At 35.0% G+C, this 15515-nt stretch overlaps 1 protein-coding gene across 3 annotated transcripts in view; it reads left to right on the top strand.

Annotated features, from left to right (window-relative positions):
- TFEC (transcription factor EC) overlaps positions 1-15515 on the top strand; it is a 111338-nt gene that overhangs the window by 56602 nt on the left and 39221 nt on the right. Inside the window, exon 1 of one of the 3 annotated variants that reach the window (XM_005679166.3) lies at positions 11131-11228. The exons of the other annotated variants lie outside the window; for them this stretch is intronic. Within the exon in view, the coding sequence (XP_005679223.1) occupies positions 11163-11228 (66 nt within the window). The 5' untranslated portion in view covers positions 11131-11162. Of the gene's footprint in view, positions 1-11130; positions 11229-15515 lie in introns of those variants that run through there. 3 annotated transcript variants of the gene reach the window in all.

The raw sequence follows: 15515 nt of genomic DNA, 5'->3' as shown, positions 1-15515 counted from the left end.
CCTGAATTGATATTTTTAGAATAAATTTATATATTCAAATATTAATATATATACATGTACACACATTTTTCTTATTTAGATCAAAAACATTTTAGTGTTACTTGGGCTTCCCAGGTGGCTCAGTCATAAAGGATCTGTCTGCCAATGCAGGAGACACAAGAGATGCGGGTTTGAATCCTGGCTTGGGAAAATCCCTGGAGGAGGAAATGGCCACCCACTCCAGTATTCTTGTCTGGATAATCCCGTGGACAGGAGCCAGGTGGACTACAGTCCATGGGGTAACAAAGAGTTGGACACGATGAGCACTCATTCTTATATTTTGTAGTGATTTCAGAGTTTATTATATGACTAGTGTATTTTCTAAAAGAGTGTTTTCCAAAGGTTTTTTTGCTCTAAAAGTTCTAGGTTTTCATGTCTAAGAAAAATTTTATCTTATGCACATATTTAAAGAATATTTTATTGGTTATAAATGTCTAGGTTCAAAAGTCTTTATCTTTAACACTTCAAATGTTATCCTGCTGTCTTCTTGCTCCCAGAATTGTTGAAAAGCTTAATTCTTGGTCTTTTGTAGACCTTTACTTTTAATCTTTCAAATCTTATAAATCTCTTCCTTTGTCCTTGAGTCTCCTTTTTCCATGCCTATTATCACCATTTTTACTTTAGTCAAAATATTTTGTGGTTCCTTTGTATTTTATCATCTTTATGTATTACTTTTATGATGCTTATTTTGCTGATTTCTTATATCTAACCCACTCCAGTGTTCTTACCTGGAGAATCCCAGGGATGGGGGAACCTGGTGGGCTTCCGTCTATGGGGTCACACAGAGTTGGACACGACTGAAGCAACTTAGCAGCAGCAGCACCAGCAGCAGCAGCAGAAATCTGTTAACTCTGTTTCATCTGATAAAAAAAAGTTGCCTTTCTTAAAATAACAATTGGATTCCAAGGTGATTAGTTATGAAGATTCCTGGAAGCTGTGAAACAATGCTTTGGATTAGACTTTAAAGTCAGTTTAGGATAATAGAAGAGCCAGCATGTCCAATAAGCCAGCATCTCCAATAAGCCAGCATCATTAGGTGAAATAATAGTCATGTTGGTGGATGACAGAAATGAGGAATAGAGGTGTTATTAAGGGCAAAAGCAGAGTCTTCAAGAAAGATGAACTTTGACATGTACAAAAGAAGGGTTTCTATCTAGAATAGAATAAATGATCATGTTTATAGGCAAGAGGGAAAAATTATAGACGTAAGCATGCATGTGTGCTAGGTCACTTCAGTTGTGTCCAACTCTTTGTGACCCTATGCGCTGTAGCCCACCAGGCTCCTCTGTCCATGGGATTCTCCAGGCAGGAATTGCCATGGAGGCAAGGTTGCCCTGCCCTCCTCCAGGGGATCTTCCTAACACAGGGATTGAACCCACATCTCTTATGTCTCCTGCATTGATAACAGGGTTCTTTTTTTTTTTTTTTTAACCACGAGAGCCACCTGGGAAGCCCCACTAATGTAAGAGATGGATCATTTATATTGTAATCTTACAGAAAGAAAAGGATAATTTATTTGAGTAATTTTTAGTGAAACTATAAGTACTCCAAAGTTAAACCATATACCATGAATTGTGTTTAGCATCCTTCTTTTCTCGGGTCTTTTCCACATCTATTCAATACAAATTTGTTGTCCATTTAATGGTGGAATATTAATAAGAAAATTATCATAAAACTGAAATTTGAGGTTGGTAACAATCAATAATATACTTGAAAACTTTCAGAGAGCAGACTAACCAAAGGAAAAAAAGCATGCATATTTATTTTCCTAGATACTTTAAAGATCACTCAGTGCACATGGAACACATCTAAAGTTCAAAATAGGGCCGAGAGCTGCACTCTGGTATGGTACCCAGTGGACACGTGTTTTTGTTTGTTTGTTTGTTTTTAAAGTTAATTCAATTCAATGTAATCTTTAAAAATTGAATAAAATTTAAACTTCAGTTCCTTAGTAACATTGGCCATATTTTGAGTGCTCATAGCCATATGTATTTGCTACTGTGTTGGACAGTGCAGATATAGGACATTCCCACTGTTGCAGAAATTTATGCTGGACTCTGCTGGTCCATAGGATTCTACAATGTAAATTTCTTACCTACGTTTCATCTTTATCTCAACTCTTTCTTCCTCTTGCTCACTCTTTCCTGTTCCCCTTGGCCCTCACTCTTCCTCAAAGACATGAGCTTGTTTCTACCTTTAGGTCTTCTTTTATGCTTTCTTTCAAAGTACTACCATTTCCTCATGCTATTCTTGTCTTTGTTCAAATATCAGTAAATCCTTGCCTCATTCATATAATAACATTCACTATTATCAACTCTATTTCTATCCTGCTTTAATATCTTCATACCACTGTTTGTTATTAAACTGTTTCTTGCCTGTTTCTTCAGGAGTTTGAGTTCTATGAAGGCAGATACTTTGTGCTCTTAGCTTTTATAGCATGTACTAAACCAAGGTCTTGAAGTAAATGTTGTTTAACAAATATTTATTAAATAAATATATAAATAATATTCCAATTTTTGGGCATATCACCTTTGGGAGTATCTTAGTAGATGTTTGTGAACCTTTGATTCTCTAAGGTCCTCAGAAATCTTGCTTAGAGGATAACATTAAAAAAAAATTTTTTTTATATCTCCCAGAGTTTATTCCAAGTTGTTTCTGCACGTGTCATGGGAAATTTGTAGTATTACAGTTACATAAACCCATGTTCTTATTATCTCTGCACCTACATTATATTTTAAAATTTCACTAAAGATAATAAATATAATGGCCAAGAGGAGAGCTAGAGCTGTAGGGGGATAGAGACAGTGAGAGAAAGTGATGGTATTTTTAAAAATATGAGCTTTAATATTCCCTCCAGCTGAAGTACAGAAGAAAAGGAAGGTTGTTTTAGAAAGGAATTGAGAAAGGAAATGAAAAACTGATTTAAGTTAGGACTGTAGAATCAGATTTCTAGATTTCAATTCTGTCTTTGTCACTCTTCAGCTATATAATCTGAAACAGGTTACTGAATTTCTTTCCTCATGTATACCGTGAAGATAGTGATAGTATATACTTCATATTGTCATTGTGAAGATGAATGAGCTGATGTGTGCAAAGCATTTAGAGCAGCTCCTGCTACATCATATGTGTTAGTTACTATTTATGGTGTCCACAATTATTATTGTTGTTGATAGTATTGTAGTTATTATTATTAGTGATCATTAGAGAAAGCTGGATAATACATTTCCATGTAGTTTCTATTCATGTGGACTAATTGGATGAAGTTTGAATATCCACCTATAAGATGCTATCAAAATATTTTAAAAGAAAAATAAAATTTGTAGGTGGTCATCTCTCTGCAAATGAAGTATATAAGCTCTGGCTCAAGGATTTCATGATAACTACTCTGTTTATGCAGATACTGGAGTAGCCAAGGCTGATTTGTTTAGTCATCACCAGCCAGTAGGCGGAAGTGAATGAAGGAAAAGCAACACAGATCACAGTGTTAGGATTACTTCAAATTCTAAAACATTCTGCATTTTGATACATATATAACCTTAATTTAAATATTCTAAAATTTACTTTTAAAGCTTGCTAAAATCTTTCTATCTGAATTCAGACTGAAGAGCAACTTTTATCATTATGCGCAATATTCTAAATGCATTATATTTTGCTAGATGGAGGACATTATTGAGGATATAATCGGTATGGACCCAAGTTTTAAAGAGGAAGGAACAGATTCTCCTCTGCTAATGCAAAGAACAGTAAGTGTTTCCAGGAGGTCAGTGAGATTAAAATCAGTAATAGCACCTGATGACAAAAAAAGAAATTTCATTTGATTAGCAAATGGTGTTTTCTTCTGCCCTTTTGAAGCTGGTACAGAATAGATAAACATTTAAAAAAAATTTATTGGTGCAGGAAAAATGCATAATTTTATAGGGCTTATACTATTCTATCTATCTACCTAATCTCTATAAACATCCATCTAATTACATATCTTATCTGCTATAGCATTTTCTGTGAAATCATCAGATTTCCCATTTGAAGCACAACATATAATAATACTATCATGAGTTCATGGCTCAATTTTAACTGTTTTACCATTACTAACAGCTACCAGATTCAGAGGGTCTATACCTTATAGAGAAAGGAAAAAATTATAACACAATATAACTTTACTTTTGAGCCAAAAATCAAAGGTTAAAGATGAAGTGAAGAAAGGTAGAAGAGGCCTCACACTAGTTTAAGGCATTTAGACAGACTTCTGTGTTGAAATCACAAATTCCTGGAATAATAAGCAGGGAAGAGATAAGATAATATCTCTTTGATTGCTGTTGCCTTCTAATTGTTCATTTATTACTCTCTAGAATCTGTAAAGGGTGTACAAACTCTTTCTACACATTTTGAAGGGGTTGTTGTTGGTTCATTTATGGTTTTAGAGCTTTTAGAAAATGAGAAAAATTATGAAAGATTTTGATTTGTTACTTTAAACATTTCATTTAAAGAAAGTGAATTCTGACTGTATTGTGTAGTGTAGATACTGTTCATCAGTAAATCAGTGGGCTGAGTTGTGTAAATGTTAATAATGAACATTTGAAAAAGCATCCCTCTTCTATTTATTAATTCCCAAATAGACTACAAAAAAAGAGAATTATATCTTTCCTCCTTTTCTCTGGTACAAAAGACTTCCACTTTATAACAAGTCACTAACACCAGTGTTATCAGACAAAGATCAAATGAGGTTTAAAATCTAGCTTTTTAATTGAAAGTTTATTTTTTTGTGAATTTTTTGTTTGTTGTTTGAATGATGTGACAATTCTTTTTACCTCTTCTGTTTTCAGATTTCAAGAAGTATATTGACAACAAATTTGACTAATTCTCTACATAAATATGTTATTTATACTAATTTTCTCCATCTAATCCCACAGCATAAGGTCACTATTTTCTTAATCATTATTCAACTTTTGGGTTTGAGGAAATGATACTAATTTTTTTCAATCTTCTCTTCCTTGTATGTGGTACTTATTTCATTGAAATCGTATGCTGAAACATTCTCTTTATCAAATTATCTTACTTGTTTTGTAGTGGTTGCATAGATTGCTTATTCAGTGCAAACTGGTGACAATGATGATTGGGAATTTGTTTTTTGTAAACAGAATGTGGATTTCCCAGGTGGCACAGTGTTAAAGAATCCACTTACTAATGCAGGAGACACAGATTTGATCCCTGGGTTGGAAAGATCCCCTGGAGGAGGGCACCACAACCCACTCCAGTACTCTTGCCTGGAGAATTCCATGGGCAGAAGGAGCCTGGTGGGCTACAGTCCATAAGGTCGCAAAGAGTTGGACATGACTGAGTGACTTAGCATAGCACAGCGCAGCGTACAGAATGTACTTCTAAAAAGATAGATACTACTGGCCTATGTGTATTCATATAAAGAAGTATCTGCTGGTGGCCAACCAACAATTTTTGGTAAATCAAGAAGCAAGATATAACACCAAGCAGTTCAATTAATCAAAAAATTATTCAATATTTGTTGTATGCAAAGCGTCATACACGTGCTATAGGAAACTAAAAGTTGAGTGAGACACTATTTAAGAGACCACTTGATGGTGTGTCAGTGAGGTGAGGCACACCCAAGAGGCAGTGAGGGAAAGAATATGGATCTCAATATTAACCCAACTTGTCATCTAGGTATTGTATAAGTCACTTAACTTTTCTTTACTTTTTTTCTGTGTTATGAGAATAATTAAAAATATTTATTGCCAATACTGTTTTTATATTAAATCTTAGTAGATTACACACACACACACACACACACACACACACACACGTATATATATATATTTAATGCTAATCAGAGTGTCGCCCTGGAGTTTGAGTAAAGCAGAAACCTTGCTAAATTGAGACATTTCTGAAATACTTTAGGAAAAGATGACATTTGAAATACAGTTATGAAGGAAAGTTAAGATTTTAAGAGGTAGACATGAAGGCAGCAAAGTAGCAAGAAAAGAGGACAGCATAAGAAAAGGCAAGAAGTGAGAAAAAAGAGAATGTGTAAGAATAGCTGGTAGAACAGAGATCGGAAATTCTGAAAGATTTTTATAGTTCATGTGGGTAAAAATAAAGACCTGTTAGATTCAGAGGAATGCTTTGAGTAAGCATTTTAGCCAGTGAACTTTTGGTTTTAGATGATAGAACCTGGCTTATATGGGGTGTAAGTATGAAAGGAATTTGTTGGCTCATCTCATCCATAAATTCCTAAGTAATATTGCATGTGAACATCCCTCCATAAGTTTGCCTTTGTTCTATACTGGCTTTATTCTCAGCTATTGAACAGACAATCTCACAGCTTATTCCTAGCCATGCACACAGTTTGTCCTTGCTAACCCAGCTGTTTTTTTTAGACATCCACTCTTTGACAAGGAAGAGGAAGTTTCTGATTTATTTAAGCCAACCCTGGTGGCCCCATTTCCTTAGCCAGAGATTGTTTTAAGAATGAGCTTGTGTTGCAGTTCTGGAGCTTTAGCAGGTTACTGGGGTCTTCTAGGAATTTACTTCAGTCTTTAAAGGAGACCCACCAAAGAGAAGGTTTTGTCTCTCTATGATGTTGTAAGACAATGTGACTTATGTGGCCATTTGATTGCCCAGAAGATAAATAAACTGAGGAAAACCAAAAGGTACAGAGAGGAAAATCCAAGAGGAATGCAAATAAATACTGCTTATATGCCCCTGGAGAATTCTTTACCTATGGATTGCACATATCATGTAAGATTTTTTTCCTTTATTTTGTAAGCTAATTGTGTCAGGATTTTATGATTGTCATAACCAAATGTACACTGATAGATACATTCAGTCAGACTTAAAAACTTAAAAAAGGAGAGCTCCTTTTTTCTTTAGTTCTAGTTAAATCTCTGAGATAATTCTTTTGGGAGCAATTTTTGTCACTTTTCTATCTCTCAGACAAGTTTTCTGGATCTTGGGCCTACCCTAGAGTGACTTAGCAGCAGCAGCAGCCAAAATAAATTATCTAGATTAAGACTGAAACTAGGAGTATAGGAATTATTACCATAATTCAATAAAAATTATTATTAAAAAATAATTATTCTTAATGTCTCACCTACTATACCACAGGCACATTGCCAATTATTTTACATATAATCTCTAGTTGTCATAGAGACTGCAATGTCCAAGGGGCAATAAGGATTCCCTGGTAGCTCAGATGGTAAAGAATCCACTCGCAAGGCAGGAGACTGGGGTTCAGTCAGATCCCCTAGAAAAGGAAATGGCAACTCCCTCCAGTATTCTTGCATGAGAAATTCCAAGGACAGAGGGACCTGGCGGGCTGCAGTCCACGGGGTCTCAAAAGAATCAGACACAACTTAGGGACTAAACAACAACTGGGGCACTCTATTGACTGTGCTATTAGTCACTTTGGAGTTCTTTTGCTGTGACTTAAAGAGAAAATCTTGAGTGTCACTTAGCCAAGATTTATCCCAGGACCACTGCATAGAGTAAGATTAACTAAAATGAGTTAAGATGAGTTAACTGATATTTTAATTTCTGTTGGTGGAAAGCTTGGAAGCTGCTCTGGGGTAGCTTGGACCACTTATGGTGGTCCTTCAGATTTCCCCAGATTGAATGGAACAGTTCAGGGTTTTCACAGTTCAACTTAGTCCAAGTTTTTCTGACACAGAAATGAATATTGTACGATTAGTGACTAGACTCAGAATAGTTAAGGAGAAGTTACCTCTTAATTTTTATTTAAACAAGAGAGCTAGCTACTTGCCAATTAGTTCTTACTGCAACAATTGTGTAAATTGGACTGAAAAGACCCAAAGTGCAAGAAACATTCGGCCAAGTCAGCCGTGCTTTCATCAACACCAAACCTCTCAGTTTCTCAGTCTTCTTGGGGTCAATGGTATTTCTCCCCTCACTATCCAGCCATCCTAAACATGATGATATCCCAGATCTCATTGTGTATTTTTCTATTCTATAGCATTTTTCTTTCATATTTTTTGACCATTATGTTCCATTTTTTTTTTCAGTGCACCTAGTCTAATTTCTTACTTCAAAAATTGCTCAGGCTTGTGGAGACTCCAAGTTAATTGACTCTATTACTCTTTTCAGTAGCTATTATTTCCCACTCATGACATTTTGAAATTTCTTCCTTAACCTATTCTTGGTTAAGCACTATAACCATTTCTTTCGCAAACACTCTTAACATATCCCCATTTTTCTTCATTTTCCTTTCCTGACAAAAGCCCAACCCTGACTAAACTTATTTTTCATCTTATTCCACATCTTTACCTGAGCAGCAGAATGGGTAAAATTTCACTACATTGCTCATAGTACTCACCTCCAATACATCACCAAAATTTCATAGGGGCTTTCATTACTACCAGACAATACTACAGCTATACCTTGGTTAAAATTCTCATTAATAAGACATTAATCTACTTTATCTTCTCAAATCTCCACCATTCTCCATGTGCTAGCTGATTTCTCTATCACAACATATTTCAGAGAGAAAATATATAAAATCAGATTAGGACTTACTTGTTAACTTTGTATCATAAATTCTACAAAACCACCAGTATCTGTTTTGATTTCTCTGCCATCCCTTCTATTTGAATCGAATTGGCCCAGCTCATAACCTAAAGCTGGTCCAACTACTTGTGTCCTACATCCCACTAATTCTTACCTTTGCAAATACTTCCCTCTTTAAATACCGCTCCTCCTATATCATCTATTATGATGTATTGGATTACAAATATCAGCATTACACTTGCCTTTATTAAGATTCCTCAAAAATAAACCAAATCAAAGGATTGTCTTTGAATACAGTTCCTCTCTGGCTACCACACTATTTCATGATTCCACTACCTCCCTCCCAAATGTCTCTGCCTCCATTTTCACCCTGATTGCATTTCCTCACCTCCCCTTCTCTACTGTCCAGTACAGCTATGTCCCTTATAATTCCAAAAGAGCTCTTAAAACCAACCAATACTGAAGCCAATAGTAAATTCTCCAGTCTCACCAAACTTGATTTCTTTGTGGCCTTTGCCATGTTTGACCACTCTCTCCTTCTTGAAGTATTAACTGGGATTCTGTGGCACCATATTTTTTGCCTTTTCATCCACCTTGCTGGTTCTTTCTCTTCTAATAGACTTTTAGATGCTAAAGTGCTCCTAGGCTCAGAATTTAATCTTCTTTTCTCATGTACCTGTATGTTCCATCAGTAATCTCAACCCTTCTCTGGCCTAGCTCTCTCCCCTAATGCTAGATTCACATGTCTTACTACTACCCTAACATCTTTTGTTCTTCCAAAAGAGGTCTCAAACTTAATATGACTGAAAAGAAGTATTTTTTCCCCTCCCTACCTATCTAGAACTACCCTCCCTCAAAAAGTCATCCTTCTATGTATGGCAAAACCAATACAGTATTGTAAAGTAAAATAAAGTAAAAAAAAAAAAAAAAAAGTCATCCTTCTTCATTCTCTTACTCCCTCATCCCCACATTTATCAGTATGCTGTTCTAATCAGGATCCAAGATTTCCTGAATCTCACAACTTAGCAGCTGTTCTACTGAAACACTTTTCCAGGCTAACATCATCTCTTACTTGAATGTCAGAAACTGACTCCAATCTAATTTCTCTGCTGCTTCTGACCCCTGTACAGCTGTGGATCACACAGCAGCCAGAATGATCTTCACACAGCAAAAATCAGATCCTGTTTCTCCTTGCTTAACTTTTTGCTAACTTCCTGAAATCCTCAGAGTATAACCAAGACACTTCATAGTCAGCACTTCCTTTTAACTTTAGGCCCTGGTCTTGATAGCCTTTTTCCTGCTCACTGAATGTGACATGCATGTTATCATTTTAGGACTCTTGAACTTCCTTTTTTAGGCTTGGAATGGTTTTGTCCCAGATCTTTGGATGACTGTCTTTTTATGCCTCAGATCTTTAGTCAATATCAACTTGTCAGAGAGGCCTTCCACAATAACCCGAGCAGAAAGATCCCATCCCATACATCCTACATCAGTATCTTATTTAATTCCCTCTGATGGTTAGGATTAGTGTTACAAAAATTATTTGGTTTATTATATTATTTACCCATTTATTGTCTATTCCCACCCCTAGAATGTGAACTCCTTGAAGTTGGTGATTTTGTCTGCCTTATTCATTGCTGTGTCCCAAAAGCTGAGAAAGTAATCTGTTCATTAGTGTATTCGCAGCACCCAGTATAATGCCTAGCAAATGATAGGTGCTCAGCAAATACATATGAAATAAATATTTTAAAATTCACACACAATATTTTTTAAAGTTGTTTCCATTATGCATTACCATTTAGAAATTTTTTTAATGGGCATAAGCAGCAATAAGGATAACAGTAGTAATGATAGCTACTATGCCTTGGGTACTTGCTGTGGGACAAGAATTGTATAAAATACTTTTCACGAAAATTTAATTACTACAACAAACATGTGAGATAGAAACTATTGCCTATTAGCATTTTGTAAATAAGAAAAGAGGCTTAGAGAAGTTCAGTAACTGACTCAAGCTCATACAGTTAGTGAATGTCAGGGTAGGGGTTTGAATCCAATCCTGTATGATACCAGATGCAATAATCTTACCCACTCTGCTGCACTAGTAGCTTCAGAAGAAGCCATTTCATAGAACTGTAAGAATCTTAGGATCTGAAGGGACCTTAGCCTGATCTGACCCTCTGCCACATTCCAGCCAAAGAATTGTTAGCTTCTGAGTTTAAACCTGTCTCTCTATAACTTCTACCCTTTGGTCTTCATTTCACCTCTTCCTTTCAAAGATGGTTGTGCATAGTAACTTATTTATTTTATCATAGATGGGTATTTTTCAATCATAGCTTTGTAAATGCTGGTGGCACTTGGCAATCTCAGTAAACTATTATAGTTCAAGACTATTTCAGAGACAGAGATTGAGTAAATATTAACAACCCCCTGTGCTTGGTTGGAACTTGAAAGGACTGCGTAACACCAGCAAGCAAGCTTTTGTCAATCACAGTCTAGACCAGATTAGACTTAAAGTCCAAGGAAGAACCAAAGTTCACCTTAGAAGTTTCTGCATAGCTCTCCCAGTTATTGTTTGCAAGTGTAAGGAAAAGAAAATGATGAAGGAGAAAGAGAAAACCATTGCTATTGTGAAGGTTATAGACACTTCAAAGTTAAAACTGGTGAGCAAGTGCATTTTGGAATTCTTTCACTGTTTGGAGATGAAACCACCTTAAATACTGAATTTAAACTTTATAAACTAGTAGTCAATAAAATAAGGTATGTAGAAGTTGAGCTTTGAAAGTGTAATTTATAATCTGCTGTATTGACAAGCTTGTTTTCTTACAAGATAGTTTTTTAATGCTCTGGCTACAGTAAAAATATTTTGTAGTCTAGTTAAAATGCTCTTTTATTTGAACTTTTTTTCAAAAAGTGAGGGTTCCATTAATTATGTGTTGTAGTGTTTACATTAAATTACTATTCTCATTAATTTAGTACTAAGTAGATTATGTATATATATAAAAAATAGATTTCCTATACATAAGAAATATATGATGCAAAAGCAGTTTCTGCGTTACACCATTCTCTGTTTTGTATTTTATCTTTTCTATTTGTGTTTTGAGCCAGCTGGTCAAGGACAGGAATCTCCCACTCCCGCCCAACAGATTATTTTTATTCACTTATAATAGAACAAAAAAATAATAACTCAGTGGGACTTCTCTTTTCAATGTTTATCATTCAAACCTCATAGCCCTGCTTCAACAAAGAAAATAAAGTCAGAGAAAGATCAATTGTGAGTGTCCTAAAACTGGAAAAATCTAGTTTACCATGTTTAAATGAATAAACACACAAAAGGAAATAAAATAATCTTTTTAGTGCCAGTTTTTATGTGTGCTTACATTGTGTGATATACATGGTCCTACAGTGCTCACTCTTTATTCCTGAAGTTTATCTTCTTTCTATGCCTACAGTTATTCTATCTAATAGTCTAATGATCAGTTTTGCCATTTTGCATTCACAATAAATGTCTTCAGAGAAAAGCAAAATAGGGAACACAAACAACTTAAAATTTCCCCTCACTTTCACATGAGACCCCACTAAATATTTGATATAGATATAGAAATATAGATATCACGCATGCACATCTATGTATGGGTTTATAAGTTTTTTTCTTTTTGTATTTATTCTGAAAAATTATCTGGAAATAAAATAGGTAAGTATAGAGATGATTTTTTTTCTTTTCTGTATTTATAATGAGATTATCTGGGAGAGAGATACGTGATACACACAACATGTGCACACACATATATAATATATAAAACATATATGCATATTGTATATGTGTGTATACATATGTATCTATACACACACAAATGCACATGTATGTATCTCCAGAAAATTATCAGTTTTAGATAAATAATCAATTTTCAGAAACATGATGAGTATATACTATGGTACCCTCTCCCTTGCTGAGTGATTATAAATGAAGAGGGGTGAAACAATAAAAACAAATAAAGTTATTAAATTTGTGGTAAAGTTTTCCAGGACTATAGTGTTTTGGTGAAGAAAAATAATAAACCAGGATGCCATAAGGGAGAGTGTTGGAGATGGTTTGAATCTTAAGTTGAGCCTGTAGATTGTATTTTGATATTTAAAGAAGGTATGAGGACATTTGAAGTGCAGAAAATAGCAGTGGTAAAGAATAATACTGAGATAAATATTCTCGAATGGCTTCCAACATTTTGTTTTCAAAATACTTTTTACAATTAAAAATGTTAAGGCAGGGTCCCTTCCACAGCTGGATAGGTAGGAAAGAATCTATCTTCTGTGTTAGACCTAAATTTTAACCCTAAGTCTTCTATTTATTACAACTGTATGGTCTTAAGATAATTACTTATTATTTCAGACTTTTAATTATTTATACTTAACATGGGAACTATGAGACTTCACTCATAAATTTGTTATAAAGATTACTTGAAATTCTGCTATTTGTTATTACTATGAGACATGCTTAGCTGAATATCAGGCATATAATAAAAACTCAACTGTCTATGACTTTGCATATATATGCTATGATAATGCTTGTATTTTATTATCTTTAAAAAATTCTTCATATGTGGATTCATAGATTCCATTTGACAACATTCTATCCTCTTTCTTCCTCACTCCCACTGGAGTGGAAAATCTATTTTTGGACATAGTCTACATATTTGTATGTGGTGATGAGAAATCTTTCAGAACTTGTTAGTAGTAGTAAATAATATTGACTAGATAATGTGGGACCATTGAATGAGGTTTTTGAAAACTAGACATAAGTTTGAGCTTAATATATGAGCTAAAGGGGAGAGACTTAGATTTCATGCTTTTTGAGCTAGGAGAGATCAGAAGAAAGTTGTATTTCAAAACATGTTTGTCTGAGAGGAGCATTTGGGAACTAATTGAGAGGAATGCTGAAAGGAAGGACATAATTTAGGCTGAAGGCCTTGAGGATCTTGAGATGTGAGAGCATGGAAGAAAATTTAAACTGACCAATGATTTAATCAGTCAGTACTAAAGAAAATCAACTTTGAATATTCATTGGAAGGACTGATGCTGAAGCTCCAATACTTTGACCACCTGATGTGAAGAACCAGTTCATTGGAAAAGACCCTGATGCTGGGAAAGATTGAAAACAAAAGGAGCAAGGGGTGGCAGAGGGTGAGATGATTAGGTAGCATCACCCACTCAATAAACATGAATTTGAGCAAACTCCAGGAGTTAGTGTCTTTCATAGCTCGATTGGTAAAGAATTCACCTAGAATGTGGGAGACCCCGGTTCAATTCCTGGATCTGGAAGATCCACTGAAGAAGGGAGCTACCCACTCCCATGTTCTTGGGCTTCCCTTGTGGCTCATCTGGTAAATAATCCACCTGCAATGCAGGAGACCTGGGTTTGATCCCTGGGTTGGGAAGATCCCTTGGAGAAGGGAAAGGCTACCCACTCCAGTATTCTGGCCTGGAGAATTCCATAGACTGTAGTCCATGGGGTCACAGATTGGGACACAACTGAGCGACTTTCACTTTTCAGGAGTTAGTGTAGGACAGAGAAGCCTGGTGTGCTGCAGTCCATGGGGTTGCAAAGAGTCAGACACAACTTAGTGACTGAACAACAATGAACAAAATAAAAGAAAAAAAATATCATAACTAGGTAATCAGTTCAGTTCAGTTCAGTTGCTCAGTCATGTCTGACTCTTTGCAACCCCATGAATCGCAGCACCCAGGCCTCCCTGTCCATCACCAGCTTCCGGAGTTCACTCAGACTCATGTCCATTGAGTCAGTGATGCCATCCAGCCATCTCATCCTCTGTCGTCCCCTTCTCCTCCTGCCCCCAATCCCTTCCAGGAGAGGGAAGAAGCCAAACTGAAAAAAACATATGTGGAATTTAGGTCAGATCATATATGTTTTCCTTTATTGTATTTGGCCTGATGAGTGTAAATGGATATATGAACAATTAATTCTTATAGGGAAGGACTGATTTTAAACAGGCAAAGAAATATTTTTCTATAATTGGAAGTTGTTGCCTGCTCACAAACTAATAATTTTTAAAAAATGGGATTGAATTTTATCAGATAGTTCTTTAAATCTGTTGAGATGATCATATGGTTTCTTTTTCTCTCTTAACATCATAAAATATATTTATGGGAAACCCAATTTGATTATGGCAACTTACCTTGTTTATATTCTCTTGAATTTAAATAAGTAATAATATTTTGCTTAAGATTTATAGTCATGAATAAAATGTTTCTGTAATATTTTTTCTTATACTGTTTTCATATGGTTTCAGTCTCAATGAATTGGAACATATTCTGTCTTGTCTCTATTGTCTGGAAATGTTTGTACGAAATTGAGATGGCATGTTTCCTGAAAATGTGACAGTCTTGCCCATAAAACTGTCTAATCCAGATATTTTCTTGCATAATATGTTTAAAGTATTTTTTTATTTCTTCAGTAATCATAAGACTATTCAAGCTTGAGATGCTATTAATTATTATGTAGTCAGTTCTACTAAATAATGTTTTTCTAGAAATTTATGTATTTCACCTAAGCATTCACAGTTATTAGGAAATTATTGTAGGTAATCTCTCTTATCTTTTTTTTATTATGGTAAAATATGTTTAACATAAAATTTGCCATCCTAAACATTTTAAAGTGTACAATTCAGTGGCATAACATAGATTCACAATGTTGTGCAACCATTATCACTATGCACTCACAGAGATTTTTCATTCTTCCAAACAGAAAACATTAAAAAAGTCACCAATTAAATAATAACTCCCTATTTTCCTTATGTCCAGACTTTAATAACCTTTATTCTCCTTTTTATCTGTATAAATTTGCCTATTCTAGGTATCTCATGTAAGTGGAATCATATATTTGTCCTTTTCTGTCAGCTTATTTCATTTAGCATAATGTTTTTAAGATTCATTAA

Source organism: Capra hircus, chromosome 4 (genome assembly GCF_001704415.2).
Source record: "Capra hircus breed San Clemente chromosome 4, ASM170441v1, whole genome shotgun sequence".
Taxonomy (NCBI): Eukaryota; Metazoa; Chordata; class Mammalia; order Artiodactyla; family Bovidae; genus Capra; species Capra hircus.
The sequence above is the reverse complement of the archived record's forward strand: the minus strand, read 5'-3'. Positions and strand labels throughout refer to the sequence as shown.